The sequence below is a fragment of the Calliphora vicina genome, chromosome 5, assembly GCF_958450345.1.
Source record: "Calliphora vicina chromosome 5, idCalVici1.1, whole genome shotgun sequence".
NCBI lineage: Eukaryota > Metazoa > Arthropoda > Insecta > Diptera > Calliphoridae > Calliphora > Calliphora vicina.
Window position 1 is genome coordinate 113,988,308 of NC_088784.1, and position 27,260 is coordinate 114,015,567.

The following is a 27,260-nucleotide window of genomic DNA, read 5'->3' on the forward strand; positions in this document are numbered from 1 at the left end:
TTGGCATAATATCATATGGCTATTATGCAAATATTCTTGCACTAATTCATTATATAATACAATTATAATGCAATTTATTAAAAAAATTAAGTAAAAAAAGCAAAAATTTCCGTCATGTAAAATTTTATAATATTTATGAACATGTTCTTATTTTGAATGAAATAAGTTTGGGAAAAAAAGTCAAGTTCGATTAATAATATTTATTACAAAATTCATTCCAATTATGAATTTCTTTTTTCTTATAAGATATAAAACACAAAAATTGGTTAAAAATTTTTAAAATTATTAAAAAATCGTCAGGCCATTAACGTGTCTCAAGTCACTAGAACAAGAAATGTAGAAACAAAATTAACATATTTTGAGAAATATTTACTTGTATATGAGTTTTTGTCTTCGTAGGATACAGTTAACCTATTCGCAGGTATGACCAAACAACATAATTTATTTTAACGGCAGTTTCAAAATCCCTTTTCAAATTTTTAAAAATTTTGTTAAACTAATTTTAGAATTTTTTAATCATCATAGTGGGATTTATTGAGAATATAATAGGGAATAAAAATATGAAAAGAGTATGACAATACCTCCTATAGTTTTTCCGTACCTGCGATTTAAATTTTGCGATTTTCGAGAAAAAATAATTTTTTGGCCATATTTTGCGAATATGCCGTTACTGTTATAAACTTTAAGTAAAATCTATTCAGAATATTAAATTCTATGCAATTTTAAATATAATGGTAGATTTGTTGTTAAAACGTATGTAAATCTTTTTCCATTTTGATACCAAGGGGCGTTGTTATGATTACTATAGAGCGTACGGATTTTAAGTGGCCACTTCTTTATTTGTTTATAATAAATAATAAATCAAATAAAATAATTGATTGATTATGCATTATATTTGCCGCAGTTTTCTTTCCGATTGGATATATTGAACAAAATTAAAGATAATTCTCTAAGCTCTTTCATGCATGTTTGCATTAATGGCGCTTCAATTTTTGACATTGACAGGTTTAAAAGCTAGTAGTAATATAACAATGGTGTTATTTTTAGAGTTGGGTTGTTCATGAACGAACAAGTTCAATTGAACAATGTGAAGTTGTTCAAGCATCTTGTTCTTTATTGATCTTTTTATTCACTTTATTCCTTTTGGTCATCTGTCATTATATGAAACTTAAATTTTGAATACGCTTTTAAATGGGATTTATGTTGTTTGAATTTTATATAATTCTTTCTTCATTTCTTTATTATTAAAATCAAATTCTTTTTCCAAAAACAGAAGTGACCTGTTCGTTTTGTTCACTGCAAAAAAATTAAGAGAGCAATTGTTCATTCACTTAGTTCAGTCAAACACCACAGAATAGAAGTGAACAACTGAACATAAAGAACGAACTTGTTCATTTATTTGTTGTGAACAAAAACGACCAATCAGTAAAAAGAACGATTATGTCCAACTCTAGTTATTTTCTGTTACTTATATCAGATATCACAATAGTATAATATTAATAATTTTTCATATGATATTTATCTATATTGTAAAATAATAACAACTTAATATTATTTCTTAAAGTGTAAACTGTTACACACAGCTTCAAAAGTGAGTAAGCACCAAAAATTTGATTTGATATTTTTTAAGATAATGGAAATCATAAAATCTAGAGATTTTCATACAAAATTTGTATAATTGTTTTTCGTAAAATTAATTTTTTAATAAAATATTGTAGAAAACATAAATATCGTATAAAAGATATCCAAATAATGAACATTTACAGGAAAGTTTTACAAACAAAATTGTGGTCTTCAGACTCTATTTGAATTTAATATATTTTGTTTATGTTTGTTAAGTATGTACATATTTTAATTCAATAATATTCGGTATAAATATTCATTTCAAGTCGGATAATTTTAAATTTTTTTAAAAGGACATCTGTACCGATGAAGAATAATTTAATACGCAGTGTTATTATCAGTGCTGCCAATTTACACTTTTCCTGGCTAAATTTAGCCATTTTCAATCTTGTTTAGCCACTAAAAAATTAATTGAGCCTTTAGCCATTTTTCTAGCCTTTTTCATTTTCATGTAGCCCTTTTTAATGGCTAAATCAAAAATTATATATTTACTCTAACGATTTGAAATGTTTGCTGTTGAAAATGAGTAAAATCAGTTCTAATATTATGACAAAATTTAACTAAAAATATTGAACCAGTAAACAATTTAAGCAGTTTTAAGTTGGAACCCTCCCATAGTTAAATGGTCATAAAATCTATGTTATAGTTCAGCTATGATCATTTATATCTGATAAAATATAAATAATCACCTTATCTGCCACACCCGTAATTTATGTTTTGGCCAATGAAATTCAATTCTGTCCGAAGACGTGTATAATTTGAATACATTTTTCTGCATTACTTGAGTGGCATATTAGCCATATATTCACTTATCAAAATATTCTCCATCGATTTCGAAGTTATTACAAAGGATTACTTTAGAATGTGGCTTTCAAGTAAAATAAAAATAGCATAGGAGCATTTTGCAGGCCAGGTGATAAATACGAGGTTTTAAAAACATCGGCATTTGATATACATACATATTAGTAATATTATTTTATATTATATGATATTACGTTATTTTAAAGTTAAGGATCAACCAACATACAGGAATAAATATTCTTATTTTATTCCATTTGAACGTATGTTATATTCATACGTTTTTGTTTGTCTATTCGGCATAGCCAAATGTAACATTCTAAGTAGTTTTTGGTATAGAATTTATGTGTTTTTTTTAATTTAAAAATGTTAACCCTTTTTTAGACTTTTTTTCTAAGTATTTAGCCCTTTTTGTTCACCAAGAATTGGCAACACTGGTTATTATGAATATCAATCTTTCCATATGTAATAATGTCTGCTACACAGTGTTATAATTAAAATTAGACGTCATATTATTACCAAAACATTGATATTTCAATCAACATATGCAAACAAATTATTATGTTCAGGTAATTTTAGGTAAATATGAATACAGAATTTACCTATATTTGAACTTTGACTTATTTCGTATTTTTAGTTCAATTGGCAAAATAATCTGCCCAAATATGTTGAAAAAAAACAAAATTGATTTTTCATTGCCAACCTAATGTACTATATGCATTTATTGGTTTTTGAGATTACGTTTCCCGGAAGGCTGGATTTGTACAACATTGTGCATAAGTACACTTTTGTTGTTGGTTTCAAAGGTATCAATCTAGCAAAGGTCTGCAGACATATTGTACACTCACATTAAAAGTGAAAAAATGTAAACTACTATAATAAAGAAAAGGCTTATAGGAAAAAATAATGAATATATGAACTAATGAACGAACAATTGAACGTAAACCAATGAAAACTGAAACTTAACAAACAAAAGCACTTCCACATAATTATACTCTTATATACATAAGTATACAATGGATGAAGCACTAGAATAAAAAATAATAAAATTAATAAATACATATAAAATAAATAAATAAAAAATAATGTTCATATTTTCCATACAAACGTATGTATGTAGTATGTATGTATATTTATGTATTCGTATAGCCACTACTATACGAATTGTATACTTTTTAAACCATTTTCAAAAAATATATTTTTTAAATATTCCTACATATGTATTTAGAAAAATATGTATTATGCTTAGGGTTTGGGGTACGGGAATTCCCGGGAAATTTAAATTTTTTCCCGAGAAAAACGGGAAATTTAAAATTAATTAAAAATACTTTAATACATTTAAATATAACGTCTCTGTTCGATGAATGGCTTGTTCCAAATATTAGAGGAGGTTTTAAACTCCATTAAGGATACGGTAGAAGCATTAAGCCGACATTTTGCTATGATGAACACTCCTTATGAACAGCTGTTATCGAAAAATTCTACGATTTCTCAAAAAATGGTTCTTGCAATAAAATGTAAAGTTAATAAACAATATAACAGCAGTCTTAGGTAAATTTCCTAATAACTTCACAACATAATAAGCTAAATTATAATACAAAAAGACAATTTTCATACATACGCCGATTTGACCGCAATGTTCCCTCATCAGTCCAAAGCGATGATGATGTTTCCGAAATACAAATGGAGCAAAATTTTAAAAACGAATTAGATTATTCAATCAATATTGAAAAAGAAAATCCTAAACATTTAAAATCAAATGCTGAAAGTCGTTTTAAGCGGGAACTAGCTTTATTTGAGGCAAGTACCAATCGGAGAAAAAATTTTAATTGTCTTTATATTGCTTTATTAACGATAAAGCCACCACCTGTTTAAAGCGACAGAGTTTTCTCGGTGTCTGGAAACTTTGCCACTAAAATAAGAAATCGTCAAATGACTTAGTGAATGCATTTCGAAAACTCAATTTTTTTTCTAAAAAAAATTGTTCCATGACGAAGATATAACATTATTTATATGAAATATTATCGGTACTCACAATGTGGAGTACTTTCTCTACCAAAGTAGCAAAAGAGCAGTTTAGCAGTAACCAACAAACAAAATACATTAGAACTACTTTTTGACTTATTTACACTTTTTAAACTATATGATGTAATTTTTGTTTTGGAAATGAATTAAATTTTATTTTAAAATATATTTTATAAAAAAAATATAATAAAAAATATGTATAACAGAAAAATTAAAAGAATGAAGCTAAAAACTACATTACAATTGCAATTAAAATATTGATCGACAGTGAATTATACAGGTACATTCACAATTTATAAAATTTTGTGACACTTAATTGCTCTTTTGCTCTATTACCAGGACAAAAGCTCTACATCATGAATATCGCTAATATTTAATTTTATAGTAACAAATGATCTCCAAATATTTTATCCAAATTTTTTTTTTGTTTTATGTTAATAGAATTGAATTGTAATGTATTGTTTTTCATTTTATTTTAATAAAATGAAACAATTTTGTAAAATAATATTCTTTTTTACTGAGTCTACGAATCTGCAACAAACATATTTTTTTTTATCGATTTAGAATAAAGATTTGTATTCTTATATACTAAAAAGTACCAATAATAAAATTTGTCACTTTTTTGGCCCTTTGTTTTTGGATTTACCAAATACATAAATTTTATTTTGAAACTAATATTCGATTATTGAAATTGTAAGTCTATTGCTAGAATTTTTAAGTCTATATATACCTATATGATTAATTTAAATTTTACTCCCTTGATGTTGAACTTTCGGAAAGGTACTTTTCTAATATACTCTTTTGTGGCTATAGAAAGCTAAAATCATTATTTTAAAGACAATTCAAAAGGTCCATGAGAAGCAATAAAAAAATGTTATTAAGTCTACCTTTGTGAATACACACTCATTTATGATTTCATGATTATTGGTTAATTTTAAAAGCAAAATCGGGAGATACCATTATTATAACATATTCAGAAAGTACCTTTACAATAAAGAAAAAATACCAACAAAAGTACCTTTTGTGAATACTAACTCACTCAGGATCATGTGAGTATAATTCTATGATTCTAGGCATAGAGAAAACACATAGAGCGGAAACTCTCCTGTCAAAGACCTAACTCAGTTGTCAAAAACCTAAGTGGTTACAATGTATTAGTAAAAAAAACTATGTGAAAACAAAAACAACACTCGTATGTGTAACTTTTTTGAGTAATTTTTTTGTTTGAGTTTTTTTCGAGTTTCCGCTCTATGTTCTCTATGATTCTAGGTTCAGTTCATTATAATAGAATAAATAAAAAGTACCATAAAGGGTCCCCTTGGATTCCAAGCCATTACTTAAATTCATGTTTCTAGGACAATTATCTCAAAAAGTACCATTGGGAAAATGAAAAATTCCCATTAATTTTTGTCCCTTTTTGGTACCTTAACACCATTAGGCCTCCTTTCCATATATCATACTTCACTTAGAAGCATATCAGCTATATTTAATAATTTAAAATGCTAAAAAAGTAAAATGTTTTATTATTCCGATTTTACCCCTATTAGCTACTTTTTTGACTACATTGAGATGATAAAAATTTTATTTAAATAAAGTTTAGTATCGTTTGGGATGTCTATATAGAGTCTATGCAAATTTATAGAAAAAACATATTTTATGAAAAATTTAAAAAAATTAAATGCAATGTTTACCTTTAAAGGTTCGAATTTCCAAAAAGTAGAATACGATTTAAAATTTATATCAATGTTTATTGGTTCAAAAGATACATAGGGTTTCAAAAAGGTACCATTTTTTTGATGTTGATGAAGATTTTAAATTGAGTTTATATCTGTATTAGTTTATATGATGGTTACTGAATTTACCCGTTTCCAAAAATCGCTTTTTCATATTCTGTCCTGAGAATTATTAAAGAAAATAATTCATATCTAAAATGTCTGCCATTGTCGTAAATAATGTTAGAAAAAAAAAATAGAAACATTCCTTAAGTTTTCGATCCGTTTCAAAACTGTAGTAGATGTGTTTGTATGAGAAGAAAGATGCTTGATGGACTATAATTTGCGTATTTGCCTTAATTTATGAGAATAAACCCTTTTACTGAATTTATTTTATTTCCATTTTTTTCAAGCGAAATTATTCAAATTGTGCTCTGATTGAGATGACAATAATCAATCAAACGACAGCTGCTGACAGTGTATGGCAATGTTTACTTCTTTCTCTACTATTAACTGTCATCTTGGCCTAGTAACGCTCAATTTTAAATAATACTTATTAAGTATTATGTGACTTAATTAAATTAAGATTTTCTATAACTTAACAGCGAAGCTTTATTAAATTAAAATATTTTGAAGCAGTTGCTAAAATCATTATGTATTATTGTATGTATTATGTAGTTGTAAATCATTATGGCCAAAATGTAGGATTATAATTAATCAAGCTACAGCTGACAGTGATTAGTTTTTGGTTGGGTTTTTATTTTGCTGCTGTCTTTTGTTTTTTCCACGGTCAACGGAAAAGATGATGATTGTCGGTTTTAATTGGTTTTATTGTGATTAGGATTTTAAATGTTGTAAAGTTGAATTAAATGTTGTAGGTGTAAAAGTAAATTGAAGAAACCACGTGTGACTTCAAAATAGCAAAAAAATGTAATCATTAGAAAAGGTTCATAATTGACACATTTTAATAGATTTAATTGAAACATAACTTTGAAATTAAATGATGTCTAAAGAGAAAAAACATTATTTTATATTTTTTCAATCTAATTAGAGATATTTTTCCAAATTAAAGGAAAAAATAATAGAAAATGGAATGAAATGAAAGGAAAGGAAAGAACAGCAGCCACAAAAAGAGAAATGTCACTAGAAAAAACAAGTCACCTTATTTTTCCATAATAATTTTATTTTTAATTCGTTTACGATTTAATCACTTTGTAATTTGTTTTTATGAAACAAAAATCTCCTTCACTAATAGAAATTACTGGCTACTCATTCACACCACGCTCCCATATACTTTCCACATTCCCATACACACAATTACCCAACAGTTTTACAACTAGTCAATATATCCCTTATAGACTGTAATTGTCACAAATGTCTGATCACTTGGCTGACTACAATTTCTATAAAGGTTCTACTAATAGGGACTTCCGAACTTTGACAGTTGATAGCGGCCATATTATTAAAGCTACACGGAGATCAAGCGATTCGACGCCATTAGACTTTTTCATGTAGGGTTTTCTAAAGTCGCAAGTCTATGCGAAACAGCCACAGATGATATCTCACACACACTTTGATTTATTTAAGTTTAAAAATAGAAAGCGCTTAATGAAAAATCCTTTTTTTTTTTTGACACGTACATAGTGCAGGGAAACGACAATCGGTTACTTTATACATACCAGGTAATCTGGAAAGAAGTCAATTGTTACTCCAGTGTCTCTAAGTAATCTAAACGAGTTAAACGTTTATGTTGTACTGCACTTTAAAAAGTAGTTATTTTATACACCAAAAGTAATCTATTGGGGAGTCAATAGTCACTTTGTGTCCCTTTATAATCTCAAGTATAGTATATTTAATTTTTTATTTTCAATCCACTTTAGGGATAAGCCATTTTACTTTCAAAGTATACAGTAAAAAAAGCTGGATGTAGTATCATGTTAGTGAAATGCTAATTATATTTTTATTTAAGGACTAGCTTCTTCACTCACCACTAACATTATCTCACAATGTCAATTTACATATAACACCCCCAATCATACGATATACTTTTGTTACTACCAGTACTTACAGTTTATATATTATTTAATTATTAGAATAACAGGAATAATAAAACAAAAATATACATTTTTATTCGTATTTGATACCGGTTATTTGTCCGTCCTTAGGTAGCTAGTAAGGTAACTGACTCTATCAATGTAACCGGTATGGGAATCCCATGCATTGACTTTTTTAGACCAGCTATCAGACAGTCTCATTGTAGTCTATATACATATGTTGGCTCAATTTATGTAACTAGTGGTCACCATAAACTATAAGTAAAATCAATAGTTCGGGACAGTCACCCACAACTGCTGGGTACAATCAGCATCAGCAACACTACTACTACTACTACTGCGAGTACCACATACATACATACACAGATACACACTCAGACGTATATAGAAAATAAACGCTAATGTATCCGCTAATTAAAATTATCACTTCCTTTTGTGGCACTCTGGAGGGGACAATCTGTAGAGGGGAGAGGAACAAAGAAGGGACGCAAAAGAACGAAGACAGAAACAGAAAGTAATAAAGAAAACCAAACTGTAACTGAAAAACTTTGTGAAAATTTATCTGTTTCCACATTTACAATGTTGGATGGACGCATTTTATAAAATTTCTTTTTATTTCATTTTTCTTTACGTTAATGTTGCTGTTGCTGTTGCTGTTGTTGTAGTTTTTTTATCTATTACTTCTTTTTCATTTTTCTTATTTTTTACAACAATTTTATGAGCAAGAAAAATGATTTCGCTCATTAATTCATGCTAATAACAGAACGCAGAACGTAAAGAAAACGTAATGAAAATCAAGCGAAACGAAACCAAACAGAACAGGGACATGGACAGAAACAGGACAGCTCTCTCCGAACATTACACAATTCCAAAGTAATACCAACAATAATAAGTTAAATAAATAGATGTTTAAGAAAGACGAAGCAAGAAAGTGCAGCAGCCACATCAGCCTTTAGGGCTGAGTTTCCGTTTACCATCTTCGAGGAACTCAACCGAAATCAACACATTTCAAGTCTGTTCAATACAATGAGTATTTGCCGGACAACTAGAAAAACTAAATTCAATAGGATGTGCCAGGGGACATTAATTAAAAATTGTCACCCACAGGCATAAAACAAGTGACTGTGAATTGTTTGGAGTAAAACGAATAATCGAAAGACTGTGGAGGAATTGTGAAAACTAACTAACTTAGAAGTATATACATACATATTATACAATTGAAAGCAAAATAAAAAAATATATGAACCACAACAACAGTCTTAAGTAAATTGAACTTAAAATAGGAAAAACAATTTTATAATTTAGATTCGAAAAATGTAGATAAACTAGGACGACAATCGAGTTGATCGCATGACACCTTATAACTATTTAGTAAAGCTAAAATTATCCACACACATGTTTATGGAAATAAATTCTAAATTTATTCAGGGTTTTGTTTGTCCCTCTTATTCAGAAATAACTAATTTTTAGTTAATTTTCGATTAAATAGGTAAAACAAATTCTCATGGAGTCAATGTCGTTTCTCACAATCGCAAAACAAATTAAAACAACGTTTATCAGCGTAAGTAAACAACTTTCCACTGCCACTTTTTAAAAAAAGCTTATTTTGAACTATAGGTCTAGCAGGCTAACTAAAGTACATAATTCCATTGTTCAAAATTCTCAAATTCCTTTAAAAATGTACTGTACCCTAATAAAAGTATTTTTTGATTACTTCGTAAAATAAATATGGGCATTAGGGATATAACTAATTTTGGCTAAATTTTTTGCATACCACTACGTGATGGCTAATGTTGTATAAGTAATGAAAATCATTTTGAATCAAAAATGTCACGCACCAACACCAATTTCTAAAATAAACCAAATTTTTTTCTTTTTTTTTTTGCAAGTGTGAGTGAGGGATACTAAAATTATCTTTTGAACTTAGTCCGCAGTTATTATTAATTATAAAAATAACTTAACGAAGGAATAAAATGTATTGTATTTTGAAATGATAACTATGTTATGCCAATTTGCATATTTGCAAAATATGTCAATCACTAATGGGCATATTATAAATATTCGTATAAATTAAACAAAAATATATGATTATTTTGTAAGAAAAAAATTTTTTTTTTATATCTATTATAAAATATTATTCGATTGTGCCGAGTCTTACTTATATGTCCTTAACCATAGAGAATAGACATAGAGCAGAAACTCTCCTGTCAAAGACCTAACTCAGTTGTCAAAAACTTAAGTGGTGAGAATGTATTAGTAGAAAAAAACTATGTGAAAACAAAAACAATACTCGTATGCAGTGTTGCCAACTCTTGGTGAACAAAAAGGGCTAAATACTTAGAAAAAAAGGCTAAAAAAGTGGCTAAAAAAGGGCTAAAATTTTAAAAATAGATACATTTGACACAAAAAACAACTTAGAATGTTACATTTGGCTATGCCGAATAGACAAACAGAAATGTATGAATATAACACACGTTCAAATGCAAGAAAATAAGAATATTTATTCCTGTATGTTGATCCTTAACTTTAAAATAACGTAATATGGGGCCACACGTATATCATATGCCGATGTTTTTAAAGCCTCGTATTTGTCAACTGGCCTGCAAAATGCTCCTAGGCAAATTTTTTATATGAAAGACAAGTTATGTTAAAGTAATCCCTTGTGATATATTCGATGGAGAATATTTTGATAAGTGAATATATGGCAAATATGCCTCTCATGTAATGCAGAAAAAAATATTCTAAAAATTATACATGTCGCCGGACAGAATTGATTTTCATTTGCAAAAACATAAATTTTGTAAACATATCAAAACATAAATATTTAATTTAAATTTATATTTGATCAGATAAAAATTATCATAGCTAAATTATTATCGATAATGAACTGAATTTTTCTCTCTAAATTGGTTGGATTGTAGTCTTTGAAAACGGTATACTACATGGCATGTATTATAAAATATTTGTTAAAGTACTATATTTACGTCAATACATCGCCCAGATAAAGTTAAAAGTGTTCTCTTTAACCCTATATATGATTTTGTAAACGCCCGCACCCGCGTAAAACATTAACATATTTATTAACAATTTTTATTTAAATAACGTCCATTTTCTCTATATTAGTTATGGCATTTTTTTTTTTATTTATGGAAGGTTCCAACAATTTGTATGTGCTTAAATTGTTTACTGGTTCAACATTTTTAGTTAATTTTTGTCATAATATCCTTGCCAATTTTTTTTAACTGATTTTACTAATTTTCAACAGCAAAAATTTCAGATCATTAGAGTAAATATATAATTTTCATTAGAGTAAATATATATGGCTAAATGAAAATAAAAAAGGCTAAAAAAGTGGCTAAAGGATAAATTAATTTGTGGCTAAACAAGATTTAAAAGGGCTAAATTTAGCCTAAAAAGGGCTAAATTGGCAACACTGCTCGTATGTGTGATTATTTTGAGTAATTTTTTTGTTTGAGTTTTTTTCTAGTTTCCGCTCTATGTTCTCTATGCCCTTAACATTAATTGGGAAAAACCATGATACAACAACATAAGGTACACCCAGTAGAAAATAAATTCTCAATTATACAATTCTTGTAACGTCAAACAAAAGAAAAAATAAAAAAATATGAAAAAAAATCAAAATCAAAGTTTGACCTTATAGGGCTAAATATTGAAAACTCTCCCTAGTGATTCTACCTTCTACAATTATTGTATCATGGGAAAAACTATTTTATAATTATTTCAAAAGTAAAATTTTTTTCCTGAAATTAACATTGCCGATGAATATGTATAGAACTTAATATCCGAGATACAGATAAACGTCTTTGGAGGTTTAAACTTTAAAGTCACGTCCACTCGATAGTACGCTTCACTGATAAACAGAGTACCAAATATTCATTCATTTGTCACTCATGTTCATGAAAAAACAATTTTTATTTTTGTTGTGTTATGTTCTCTTCATGTATGAAAAGACAAAAAATTGTTTGCTTTATTCATTCATGTATGATAGGATTTGTATTGTTTTTTATTTTCACTCAAAAATTAAAAACTTTTGAGGAACTTTTTTTTCATACACCTGAGCATTTTTGAGAAGTAACAATTTTTTAAATTGTTCACTAATGAAGAGCATCAAGTTTTATTTTGCACTAACGTTCAAAAATGAAAAGAAAACAAATGAAATTTTTTTGTTTATTTACGTTGTGTACATGAAGATATTCATGGCTATTCCTGTTCTCAGTTTCACCATTCACCCTATTTTTGGAAGCATAATTACAACAATATATATTTAAATAAAGTTTAGAAAATTATATAATTAAATTTAAAAAAATCTCATGTAAACATTTATAATTAGAAACGCTGAGGAAATTACATAATACGGTGAATGGTGAAAGTGAGAACAGGAATAGCCCCCAATAAGAATGCGTGTTACTTTGTTTTGCATTGTAGAACAAAGGTTTAGAAACGATTTTTTTTGGAAATAATTCGGTATCTCGCAAACTAATACATACAGTGGTGGCCACCAATTTAAGACAAATACTTGAATTTTTTCATTAACTGAATTTTAAGTTAATGTTTCTAGTTTATTATTAATGTTTCTAGTTTCTCAAAAATGTTTGGAAAAATCGGTAAAACATATATGGACAAAGATATGTGAAAATACGTTGACCCACCTCAGCGAACATCCGCTGTTAATAACATATGACCGAAACTAATGGAACTAAAAATACGAAATTTGGTCCGAATATTTTATAATAATAAAAATAGAATGATATAAATGTGAGAAAATTTGATTATTTAAAAAAAATTATGGTGAATATGTATGAATTGACACAGTCGAATAAAACACACTTGTGTGTTAAAACAGTCCTCATGCATACATATTTGTGGAAATATTTGAAAAAATAATTGACAATTACATGGAATTTAGAAAACAATTTATGTCTTAATAACCTGGCCACCACTGTACATTGTTACGAAATTTCATATGGTTGGAGATGATGTGTTTTCGAGTTGACTTTCAGTTGTTCAGCTTCCTAGGGGTAATGGGGCCAGTGCGTGGACCCTCAAATTTGGTCACCTCATGTCTCACATTTAAAAAAAAATCGCCAAAAATCCATTTATGATCCAAATGAGCTGAAATTTAAAATATATATAGACCTTGAGAAGAGATATTTTGGTTTATTTATTTATTTTTTTTTATTTTGCTGATCTTTTTTTGATTTTTTAGACATGACGGGCCTACAGAAGGTCGAATTTTTTTTTTAAAAGTCAGCTATATTGGCGATAAAATTATAAATAAAATAAAAACAACTTGCTAATTGTTATCTCGTTCCTATAAAAAGTTACACGCATCCAAAGTTGGAACATGTAAAAAGGGCCGTTTTTTACATTTTTTTCATTGAATAGAAACAAAGCGATGAGAATGCCTCTCAATTTTGAGCATTTTTATTTCTCATTATTCACATACGTATATGTACTTTAAAGAAAAAAAACAGTGTATTCATTTATGTGTGCTTAAAATTCAAAAAAATTCTTAGCTACTCATTTTCTAATGTGAGCATAAAAAACAATTTCCAAAATTCATTTATGACAATTAAGTGTTCATATATGAATTCTTCTGAACGCTGCTGATAAATAAGTTGTTTATTAACAACAATAGAATTTTTAAGGAGAGCTAATTTAAATATGATATGAACAATTTCACAATTATTGTTTTTATATTTTAAATAGAGTACAAGCATTTCTATATTTGGACGCCATTCTCTCTTCGTAAGAGGCAAATTTTAACTTTACTTGAGATACAAACCTAGATTAATATTTAAAACCATAAAATAAAAAAAAAATACAAAAACATTTTTATTGTGTCATTTGCATAAATAAGCAAATAGTAGAGCTCTGCATGGGTGACTGACTCTATTTGTCTCCCACAATGAGTAATCCATTGCATTGCACCAAAGAATATAAATAATATGATTTATATTCTTTGATTACACTCAACTCATTTTTTGTTTTGAATATATTTTACAAAGTGTACGTACCATAGAGAACATAGAGCGGAAACTCGAAAAAAACTCAAACAAAAAAAATACTCAAAAAAGTAATTGTTTTCACATAGTTTTTTTTTACTAATACATTCTCACCACTTAGGTTTTTGACAACTGAGTTAGGTCTTTGGCAGGAGAGTTTCCGCTCTATGTGTTTTCTCTATGGTACGTACTTTTGTTTTTAATAATTCAAATTTTTGTTCTACTCAATCATTGCTAGCACTGTTGCCAGATAATTTTGGCATAAAATCGTCAAAATTGGACCATTAAAATACGTAGTTTTTTTTGCGAAATTTTAGAAAAATCTAACAATCCAATAAAGAATTCACATATTAAAAGAGTGTAAAGGGTATATATAAGTTTATCATACCGTTATTATTTTCCACATAGAGTAGTCGATATTTCGATGTTCGTCTGTCTGTTGAAATAAACTTTCCGAAAGCTCTCAATAACTTAGAAACATGAATGGTACAACAGGTATGGTTTTATTTCGGTTATTAATTAAAATCTGGATGATCGGCTTACAAAAGGCTGAAATACATATATCGCAAATACTAAGTCATGTACATACAAAAACAATTTAGAAACGTTTAGGACATATACGAAATTCAAGCATCAGGCTTAATTAACTTTAATAATTCTTTAGTATAGGTTTATATAAATCTTACAAGTAGCTGTTATACACATTGGCGGACGACTAAAATTAAAAATTTCTCAAATTTTTTCAAAAATCTTAATAAATGCTTTACATTTTGATTAATTAAATTATTAAAATCAAGTAATTTAAGCTCTTTAAATTCGGATTCTGTTTTTATATATAATCTTCTTTCTTACAAAAACAATTACGGTTCAATTTGTATTCATTCTATTTGTTAATTAAAATATTATATGAAAACCTTGATGTAAATATAGACTTTTCATAAAATCGTAATTTTGAGTACTAAAATCGGCAAATCGCACTTTGCCATTTTTTCGATCAAAAATCGCCAAAATTCCGATAAATCGGCAAATCTGGCAACAGTGATTGCTAGTATTATTATGTGTGTGTACGTCTACATTCAAATCGAGTAAGTAAACAACTTACGTATATTAAAATAATACAAAATAAATATTCTGAATCGAGTTATAAATGCCAAAAGAAAAATAATTAAAAAAAAATAATAATAAAAAAACATGAAATCCATCGTATACAGAATATTGATTTAAGAAATATAACTGCTGTTTTGGACATAATTCGACCCTTTGAAGAAGCCTCGAAGATACTAAAGGGAGAGAAATATCCAACAATTCATTTGGTCTGCATTTATGTAAACAGCCTTCTAAAGAAATGCGCTGAAAACAATGAGGATATATGTATTGCCCAGGCTTTGAAAAGCAAGCTTAGAAACTACTTGGAAACTGTCGTTTTTACTAATTTGACCATCTGGCATCGAGTTGCACTATTTCTGTTCCGACCTGCAAACAAATTGATAAGTTTCTCTGAAGAAGATCGAAATCTTATAAAATTGAAATGTATTGAGTTGATAAAGAAGTATCCACTTAAAATCGGTACGTATTTAAGCGAGCATAACATTTAAATGAAACAACGTATGTTAACATTTTATACATGAAATTAAATGTAATTTATTAAGCTTTAAAAAAAATATAACTGTAGGTTTATGTGTCTTTATTGCGAATAAATTTGCTGGCTTTTCTTCTTATGCCTCCCATTAATAGCTGCACAACTTTTCTTCCCACTTCTACCGTTATTCCAGCATATTTATTCCACTTTGTTCTGGTTATTTGCTGTACCTGCACTCTTTTTCAATCTACGTTTAACAATTGCCCAATATATCTCGATTGGACGAAGATTTGTGCAGTTTGTTTAATTGATGTGTTTTGGTATAACATCAATATTATTCTCATTATACCACTTCATAGTTGTATTTGAGTAATGACAACATGACTAAAACTTTGTATCAGATGTGTGATGTCTTATAAATGACAGCAACCGATTTTCCAATGTAAAATTGTGCGAGCAAAAAAAAAAAATTTGAAAAAAATAATTATAAAAAATTTCTAAAAACTATAATACCGTTACAATACAGTAATTTACTGCTAATACAAATAAATTCAAGGATATGAAATCTACAAAGGATAACAGAATTAACGAATGATGCATTTTCCGTTCAATATGGTGAATTTTTCGAAAACAAAGTAAATTCAAATATCCATTTATTTTGGTAAGTAAACGAATTCCAAAACAGCGGAAGACAACTGTAAATAATATTAAATTTGACACTGTTCCTATTTCATAGAATCCTATCTTCAGCTTACGTGATTTCTAAGCTATAGCAATTTTTTACTGTTTTAATTTGATATTTAAGGGAAAATTACGTTAATTGACCTTCTATATCATACGACTGCACTATTTTAAGCATAAAGGACCTACTTCGAAAAGCATTGGCGCTTAATTTATTTTTGTAAATAATATTTGGTTTATTTGATTGGTTTCTCCTTATTTTATTTGCATCATTAAATTATCTTTTGGAGGTTGCAGTAGTCATAAATGTCCACATGTATTCGTTTGGGTAGCATCAAATATATGATGTCACCTTCCATGCGTCAGGTAATACAGCCTTGATTACTTCAATGTCTAACATTTTAATTTTATTTCAAAAAAATCCAATTTAAACTATCCATCAAAATTATTTCGGCACTCTAATCATAACACAATTCTTAATTATATCTAAATTTTTATAACTGAATAGGAGTATGGCGTTTTTTGCATAAAATGTTTATCCTTTTGAATTTATATGTCCTTAAATTTGTTTGTATTAATAGTAGATGATGGTATAGTTTTTAGCAACTTTTTTTATTTTTTTTTTCAAAATGTTAAAAATTAAGTAAATTTCCGTACAGTTGAATTTTTTTTGCTCGCACAATTTTACCACTGTTTTTAATAAAAATTTTATAATTATCCTTACGTAAAAAAATATTGGACAAAATGTCATACAATAATTTCCTATGATCAATAAGAATATAAAAACAGCAGATGTGGACAATTGGATATCTTTTTGAGCAAATTGAGTGCTGTTGAAAATCACATTGCATGGCGTTGCATTTTTTATGCTCGCTACTGTATTATTTAAGTCACTCATGCAGGGCTCTAGTAAATAGTAAATGTAAAAAGATGGCTAAAGCGAATGGAAGAAAATTTTATATAGAATATAAAAAACTTGTCGCAACATCATTAGCACGAAGTAGTAGTGTTAGAGTCAGTCCCTAACCAGCTGTAAGAAGGGAGATTATATGTGTGTATATTTGACTCTCTCTCTGTTTACCTAAATAAATCGTATATCCGTAAGGATATAAACAGGATATTGGTGTGGTCAATGGGTTTCATTCGTTTGATTAAGAGAATTATTCAATGATTTTATTGTACATTAACTATCCGCTTAACAAACTATACATAAGTTTTTATTTAATTTGTTTCTTATTTATTCATATTCTCTCCTCCCTTTTGAGGTTTATCCATAGTACTGCTGTGTTGCGATGGACGGCACAAAATGGCATTTCCATTATTAGTTATTCAAAAGGCGAAATGTTGACATATTTATGGTTTTAATATGTAAAAAATGTAAATACTTACAAGTAAAATTAATTTTCATTAGACAATCAAATAATCGTACGGGAGAAGCACAAAAAACACACAACAGTAGCTGCAAAATAGAAAATATGTAAATAAAAATGTGAATGATAATTTACACAACTCTCAATCATTATGCGTGCTTGTGATAAACCAGACCCAAACCAAGGACTTGAAATATACAATATTTATATACATACATATGTACATTAGAGTGACAATCAGTTGTATGGAAAAAATTGCTGTTAAAATGTTGAAAAGTGCCGGATGGAATATTGCGACACTAGGCCTAAAAGTTAAGTGCTGAAAATTTTAGCCAAATCAGACAACAATTTCTGGACGCGCATCGAGGTCAAAGTTGAGATTTATGCAACATTTTACTATTTATATGGAATAAATAGGTGAAACTCGCTAACTTTTTGCATTGTTTTCTAGAAATATGTAGATTTATTTATATTAATGAATATTACATTAAAAAAATGTTTTTGGAAATTAACCCTGTATCTCTGATCATTAAAATCGGCCCAAAAATATATAACATTTCGTTATCTTTTCATTAGAAATTCCAAAAATTTAAAAATTTGACTTTTGACCTTCACGATTTAAAGGTTAACGTTTTCCGATTATAGTAAAACCTTCAGACAATATTTAGAATTACCGGGACTATAATATTATGAATAGATTTACTTAAAATGTATAACATTAAGGAAATTGGGCTCATTTGCCAAAATATGGACAAAAACATTAGTTTTTCTTGAAAATCGCAAAATTTAAATCGCAGGTACGGAAAAACTGTAAGAGGTATTGACATAATTATACCCTTCACCTTCGTGAGAAGGGACCCTATAAAGTATATATATTCTGGGTCCTTATAGATAGCGGAGTCGATTAAGCCATGTCCGTCTGTCTGTTGAAATCAATTTTCTGAAGGCCCCAGATATCTCCGGGATCCAAATCTTCAACAATTCTGTCAGACATACTTTCGAGAATTTTGCTATTTAAAATCAGCAAAATCCGTCCATAAATAACGGAGATATGAGCAAAAATCCGAGACAACCTCTGAAAATTTCATCAAAAAACACAATTGGGGTATTCACACGGTCTGCTATTAGTCATATTGTCATACTGTCTTAATATATTATAATAGTTGATGTTGTGTTTTAAACAAAAAAAGTATTATTTTATGACAAAACAATAAACATAGTTCAAATAGTCTTATTAGTTTAGAACTTTTTTGTTTGAAACACAACACAAATTTGATTAAACTATCATAATATATTAGGACATTATGACAATATGACCAAATAGTAGACCGTGTGAATACCCCAAATGTATTACATGCTTTGACAAAAAAGCAACAAAACGTATGTTTGGATGTGCATGCTTTGCGTATTTTGTTTTGTTTTTTTTTTGTTTTGTTTTTTGCGTTGTTGTTGTTTTTTATACAACTAAACTTATGTTTGGTTGTGTGTTGGTTTTTTTGCTTTGCGTATGTGGTTTTGTTTTGAAAAAAAAGCAACAAAACGTATGTTTGGAGGTGCATGCTTTGCGTATTTTGTTTTTCTTTTGTGTTTTGTTTCTTTTGGCGTTGTTTTTTATACAATTAAACGTATGTTTGGTTGTGTGTTGGTTTTTTTGCTTTTCGTATTTTGATTTGTTTTTGCTTTTGGTGTTTTTGTTTGGCGTTGTTGTTTTTTTTTGTGTTCTTGATAAATTTAGGATGATGTACGCTGAAAGTGGGCAATGTACATACATATATAATAATTATAAAAAATAATAATGCATCCACAACAAAGTTGAAGGGTATATATGATTCGGCATAGCCGAATATAGCACTCTTACTTGTTTTTTCATATATTAAGATCATAATAGGGAATAAAAATAAAAATTCTGAAATTTGTTTAACAAAATTTTTAAAAATTTGAAAATGGAGATTCGAAACGCCCATTAAAAAAATATTTTTTTTGGCCATAACTGCGAATAGGTTAACGGTATCCTACGAAGACAAAAACTCATACACAAGTAAATACGGATATATTTTAAATTAAAATTAGCTTTTATTTTTTTTCCAAATTTCTTGTTCAAGTGGCCTGAGACACGTTAATGGTCTGGCGAATTTGTAATAATTTTAACATTTTTTAACCACTTTTTGTCATTTATATCTCATTACAACGATAATTACGTACGCATTTCGATTCTTTTGCATTCAATTGCAAAAGTATTTATTTAGTAGCAAAATTTTTACAAAAACTTAAAAATTTTAATTTTTTCCGAATTTTGGCAATAATAAGTTTTTGGGTCATTTTGACCAAAAGGAGATACAGGGTTAATTTACCAAAAAAAATTTAATGTAATATTAATTAATATATATAAATAAAACTACATATTTCTCGAAAACAATGCAGAAAGTTAACGAGTTTCACATATTTATTCAGTATAAATAGTAAATTTAGCATATATCTGAATTTTGACCTCGATGCGCGTCCAGAAATCGTTGTCCGATTTGGCTCAAATTTTCAGCACTTAACATTTAGGCCTAGTGCCACTATATTCCACCCTCTTTGAAATCTAAAAAAATCGGCTGTCACTCTAATGTACATATATAAAAAAACAACAACAGAAACACAAATATTTGCAAATTATAAAAGCCTGAACGAAGCCTGAATCAATGAATGGAAGGAATGAATTGTTTTGTAGTCCGGGTTGTGTCAATAAATAAAACAAAGCATTTGTTTTAGAGAATGAAGTTGGTGAGGAAAACAAAAGCAAGGAGTACAAACATCATGATATTATTTTATTATATTTAATTTATTATACTCATTTAAATGAAAATTCAAAATTTTGTTTTTTTTTGTAATTCTATATTACACATGTAATATTGTAATCGGATAATTGCATATTACATAATTCATCGAATAAGTGAGAATTCCTATTTGCAAACCCTTTTATAACTATTGTATATTTTCCTCATCTTTGAGTTATTATTTCTTTATACCAATCACCAAGAGCGTTAACGAAATATTAATAAAAGTTTGTTATTCCGCAGACTTGCCACTTGGAATTTTGCCAGAAGTTCATTCAAATGGTGGCTGAGGACGGAAACAACTTTATTTCTGACGAGCCCCATTTTGTGGTGTGCAGTTTCTTCAACGATCGTACTGTTACGTTCAATGTTTTTGTTTACAGAACTACACCGAAAGAAAATCCCTTTCAGCTCTGTTTTTCAGTCCTGTTATGACTAAATTGCAGCGAATATTCCCCAATTTTGACATCCAAAAACTCCACATTCCGTTGGTACAAGTGTTTATAAAATCCAACTTTTTAAAAAAGCCGGTTTGTCGGTTAAACGAAAAATGGCCTTTTTTCCGGTTTTTCGATTAACCAACTTTGAAAAACATAAAATATTCAATAAAGTATATAGTGCGATATGTATGATTTAAATTTTTTGGTATAAATTTAATGAATAAACCAGTAATTAAAACTAGTATTACATTTTACTGAGATAATAAAAACTAGAAAAATCGCACTGGTTCCTCTAAAGATAATCAACTGAAAATTTTTGAATTTTCACTTTTTGCAAGAAATCTATCGTACATCATGTAATCGCACTTAACTGTCATTATAAGCATTTACAGATTTCAACAATATTTAAAATCAAAAATTTTAAAATGCTTTTTGTCTCTCCTGTAATATTTCTGAAAAGGAACTTAAAACGTTTGTACACTAAGCTAAAGAAATGATTAATAAAATACAATTTTAAGAACAAAATACACTAATGAAGTATGTACATCAAATTCAATTTAACGAATGTTAAAATCAGCACTAAGTTGTCAATGAATCATTAGTTAGATTAAACTTCTAGAATTATGCGGAATTTAATTTTAATTTTTAATAGTTTTCTGTGCTATTGACGCTGAAAAAGGTTTTAAAGTAAACTCATCGTCCTCTACTATTTAGAATCATTGTAATTCTTAAAAATTTATATCGAAAGAGTTTTATATTAGCGGAGTTCAGTATTAAGTGCGAATGGTATTGCATCATTGCAAATGCAAAATTGTAAATGTTTTTGTGTGTATTTTGTTATTGGATTACGGTAAAAGTTTGCATTTGCAATGATGCTAGACCATTCGCACTTAACAGTGAATATCGCTATTGAATATCTGCAGTTTAGGTTTCAAATCAGATCAAATGTTTGATGTGAGGTGTATTATACAATGAATATAAGAAATTCATCATTTTAGTCCCAAATTTTAAAAATCAGATTACCGAGTGATTTAAAACGGAATTAACCGGTTCTCAAAAACCGAGATTTCAAAGAAAAATCGGTTAACCCATTTGTAAACACTAGTTGGCTCCCAATGCAGCCAATTTTTTCTTATGAGTAATTTTTCAATAGGATGGTGACCCAATGCACACGTCAAAAATCGTAAAGAATGGTGTTCCTAGAAAAATTTCTTATTAATGCAGTTATCAGCTCAATGTCCTGAGTTCAATCCTATTTAGAATTTTTAATGAATCGTGAATTGGCGGTTGAAACAATACCGATTAACTAATACCAATTTGTACGAGCTTTAACAGCGGATTGAGCACGAGAGAGAGAGTATTCCAACAAAAGTTAATGAAAAATTTATAGAAAATATGCGAATGCGTGTAAAATTTTATTTACGTAATAAATGAAAATTTTTTTAAAAAATGCAATTCTTCCCTAAAGTTATTGTGGGGTGCAAAATTGAGTACATGCGAGTTATTTTAGTTTTGTCTGTTTTTTTATTTAGAACTGGATGTTTTTTGTTTTGAATTGTAATTCATTTTGTTACATATTAGACATAAAATAAATGACAGAAAAAATGTCTGAATTTGCTTTATTAGTTTCATTTTTATTCCATAAGAAGTGCACAAAATAGAAACATGTACTCATTTCAGCTCCCCACTGTACATATGAATGTCGAAATATGAATTGCTATATGGCATAAAATGTGTAAATTCGTAATCGATACAATCATAAAACCATTAACGTAATTAACAATTGGTGTAATAAATGCCAACTCGCATAAATTTATATTTGATTCACTAAAAAATACAAACATACATACATATGTACATTAGACACGCCCTTAAAAAATAGATTTGCTTTGAATGGGTCTTACTTTGTTCATTAGCAGCTAAAACTAACTACTGCAAAATTTAAGTGCAATCGGATAACTAGAACACGTGCCGGAAATCGATTGAAAGTTGTAAAATTGGGTAAATAATGGTACTTTTTCCGATATCTTAAAAAAATATGGAAATATTTGAATACTGTTTTTTAAACATTTGCAATAAACCTAAGCTTCTAGAGAAAATGGGTCTTATTTTGTTCGTTAGTAGCTAAAACTAACTACTGCAAAATTTAAGTGAAAACGGATAACTAGAACACGTGCCGGAAATCGATTGAAAGTTGAAGAAAGAAAATTTTCTCTAGAAGCTTAGGTTTTTTGAAAATGTTTAAAAAACAGTATTAAATAGGGAATTTGTTTAGGATATCGGAAAAAGTACTATTATTTACCCAATTTTACAACTTTCAATCGATTTCCGGCACGTGTTCTAGTTATCCGTTTTCACTTAAATTTTGCAGTAGTTAGTTTTAGCTACTAACAAACAAAATAAGACCCATCCAAAGCAAATCTATTTTTTAAGGGCATGTCTAATGTACATACATATTTTGGCTTTAATTTCCAATAAACAAAATAATAAAAAAAATATACATATATAAGTATGTATGTATGTAAATATGTACTTAATACTTACTTGTACAGAGGCTATCAAATAATGTAATGCCAATTTAATCACAGTGTAATCTCTCACATATACACTAACTTAAATACTATTCTAAATTAACAAACATACAAACAAACAAACAAACAAACAAACAAACAAACACACAGTGTCTGTGTGTGTTAGAAAAGTCGACATTGCAACATTTCGAAAGCATTAAATTACAAGCAACAATAAATGAAATTTAGTCGGGTTTCAGTGGTCACAACAATTAAAACTCATTGTCATTTGAATGGAACAACACAATCAGACAACATACACGCTCATTTGTTCATTCGTGCAACATCATTTGCAGCAGTAGTTTTCGGTGAGAGGGTATTATGGCGGTATTAAGAAGATTTTTCTCGAATCCAAATACAATTTATGACTGCTGCAAAGTGCTTTGTCTGATTTTATTCTGTTTGGGATGCAGTGGATTTACGAAACAACGAGATCGTTTCAATTACAGTCGTAAATCTCTGCTATTCACGTGGATGGCCGTATGCTGGTTTGTGGGCAGCCTCATGGGCTGCATTTATGTGAAGCTACAAGATCCCCAAGTGGAAAATCTTGACAGCCTCATAAAATCGATAATATACTTGGAGATAGGCATGTCCACGTTTATGTATCTCACAACTGTCATCAGCATGTTGTTTAACATGGACACGAACATGCAACTGTATGCGCGCATCCAGCATCTGGATGAGAAACTGCTAAAGCAATTTCCCTGCAAATTGAATTACGAGAAATTAATGAGGAAGCATGTCTTACTCTTGTTCTCTGTGGCCATCATCTACATAACGGTGGTAGTAGCTGCCGTCTCGCAGGCATCACATGGTCAGGAGTTTGTAGTAAATCTATTGGCTGGTCTGGCCTACACGGCAGTGACCGGTGGTCCGCATTTGAACTGTTATGCCCAAATGAATATGGCCGAGATATTGAGCATTCGTTTCCGTCTTTTGCAAAAGCTGTTGTCCAAACAGGTCGTGTGTTCTCCGAGATTAAGTATATCCCAGCAGGTAGAGTGTTTGCGTGGCCTCATCTCCCTGGTGCAAGAGTATCACAACTGTATACGTAAGATTAACAAAGTATATGCTGTGTGCTTAGCATCGACCCTTTTGCATGACTTTACTTTGACAACAAGTGAGTTTTATTTAATATTTGGTGGTTCCTCAAAGAACACACAAAGGGAGAATTCGCTGATTTGGTATGTAGCCGTGTGCATGATTCTGCCACTATATAAGATGACCATTGCACCCATATATTGTGGCAAAGCCGTACATGAGGTTTGTATTTGTGCATCAAGTTAAAAAAAATAAATATCTATGCCTTTAATAACTAAGTATTAAGTAATATGTCTTTATTACATTTAAGGGTCAAAAATGTTTTAAAATTGTTATGGATACTGAGTGGTGGTTTCCGTGCAATTCTGCAGTTCGTCAAATGGTTTCGTCGTGTTTATTATGGCGCAAGGATAATATAATTGAATTTTTGTGTGGTACTATGATTTTCAACAAACAAATTATAGCGGTGGTAAGAACAATTGTTAATTTTGATAAAATAACACTGTAATTAACAGACAGCTCATTGCATACACGAATTTGAGAAACTTTAAAAGAAATCAGATCAAAAAAATCATTTTTATTAAAGTGTTAAATGTGCATTTCATTCAATTGTTCATATGTACATAAGAAAATAAATTAATTTGAGAAATGACCTTCAATCCTTGTCCACATTTAAGTGGGTTTAATGGCTTGTGTGTATGTCAATGTGATGTCTGTTAGATTTAACCAGTAATTCTGTTGTATTTCATTTGGACTTTTATTTACACCATTTCCAATTTAAAAAGTAAAAACGGCATTATTTAAAGGAAATCATCGTCATATTTCTAATCCAAATTTATCTTTAATTGAATTTTTTACAACTATTATTAATGAAATGCTCTCTGACACGATCGTAGTTGTGATGATATTTGATTTTCGTTATTTTGTATGTGGAAATGTTCGCTTATTGCTCGATTAAATGAAATACAAATTACAATTGGCTAATTTGAATTTCGTTTTACATAATAAGAAAACAATGTATTGGATATGGTGTAATTAATTTTAAAATTATACTGAGCATTTACTGTTTTTGTTTTTGTTTTTTTTTAGGTTTATTCACAAATATTTAATTATCTTTTAATTTTAATACAATTTCGCATGACACAAGAAATGGGCGATCAAATTGAGAAACAAAAGAACACAATACAGGAGTGGATTGGCGTGGATTATGTTTGAAAATATATATACTAAATCAAATTATACTAGTATTCAAGCACACTTACTCACACCACATACTACAAGTCAGATAACGACGGTCAGAACAGTCCAGCAGTTTTACAAGTAGTCAATATATCCCTTGTAGACAGTCATTGTAACTAATGTATGATCACTTGGCTGACACCAATTTATATACATATTTCGGGTCATTTGACACACATGTACTATGTGCCCTTTGTATGCGTATGTTGTATAAAGACACAGGTAAACTAGAGTGGAGGCTATTGCCACGTAAGTGTCTCTAAGTAATCTAGAGTGTGGCCACTTTAAACTTTTATTTTGTCATGCGCTTTAAAAAGTAGTTATTCTACTCTCCAAAACTAATGTATTGGAGAGTAAATAGTAGTAGGAAGGTTTGTTTACAAGCAATCGGTTATTGGACTGTCTAGAAGATTAAATGACTATTAGAGGTCAGTTAGAGGTCAGTTAGCTACTAGACAATCTATTTATAATCTATGAAGGGTCAATTGAATGTCTTAGGACACATTCATGCTAAAAATAACTAATCCAGTAGTTATGTGACTAAATGATGGGTAAATTCACTAGTTCGGTTCAGTCACCCAAAGTTGACTCTCATATACACAGAAGCATATAAATTTGAGTGTAGCCTAAATAAAGGTAAATTACACAAATTAACAAAAAGAAAAAACTAACATTTAACATTTTAATGAACTACACAAATGGCTATATAATTTTTTTTGACCGATATAACTCTTTTTAATTTAATAAAATTTACTAAATTATAATAATAATAATAATAATCATTTATTAGACTAACGATGAGTTTTATTGTTTATATCCATCCACCATCAAAAAAGATGGGAGGTTTATTGATTTTGTCATTCCGTAGGTAGCATATCGAAACATTGGTTGTAGCATCAAAAAGTATATATGTATATCCTTTCTACTAACTTTTGTCAGGATCGATCAATAATTGACCGTACCTTCAATATAACCCCTATATCAGAAAAATATTTTAATTATAGAAAGAAATATATAAGTTTGATTAAACTTAAAATTAAATTTATAGTTTATTCTTTTATTATTTTAAAAAACTTTGAAAATTAAAATTGATTTCGTGGAAAATTTATGAGAACAAGAGAAAAGTACCTAAAAACAACAGTCAAAATTTAGTATACTGTTGATGGGTAGCACTCTATTTTATATCACCAAAAGACATTTACATAGCTTAATTACGGCCTCTAGTTGCCTTTTCATAGAGTTTCCAAGATATTAAGTTAATTCTTAATAATTTCACCTCC

The 27,260-nt window shown here is 28.8% G+C and overlaps 1 protein-coding gene across 1 annotated transcript; it reads left to right on the forward strand.

The window, feature by feature from the left end:
• The first annotated feature begins 24,018 nt into the window (after positions 1 to 24,018).
• On the forward strand, positions 24,019 to 25,956 carry Gr57a (Gustatory receptor 57a). Its single transcript, XM_065513059.1, has 3 exons — positions 24,019 to 24,963; positions 25,052 to 25,210; positions 25,831 to 25,956. The coding sequence occupies exons 1-3, from the start codon at positions 24,019 to 24,021 to the stop codon at positions 25,954 to 25,956; spliced, it is 1,230 nt and encodes a 409-aa protein (XP_065369131.1).
• The last annotated feature ends 1,304 nt before the right edge of the window (positions 25,957 to 27,260 follow it).

Coding starts and splice junctions, on each gene's coding strand:
- Gr57a (XM_065513059.1), top strand. CDS start 24,019: ATGGCGGTATTAAGAAGATTTTTCTCGAATCCAAATACAATTTATGAC. Junction 24,964..25,051: donor GTGGCAAAGCCGTACATGAG/GTTTGTATTTGT, acceptor ATTACATTTAAG/GGTCAAAAATGTTTTAAAAT. Junction 25,211..25,830: donor ACAAACAAATTATAGCGGTG/GTAAGAACAATT, acceptor GTTTTTTTTTAG/GTTTATTCACAAATATTTAA.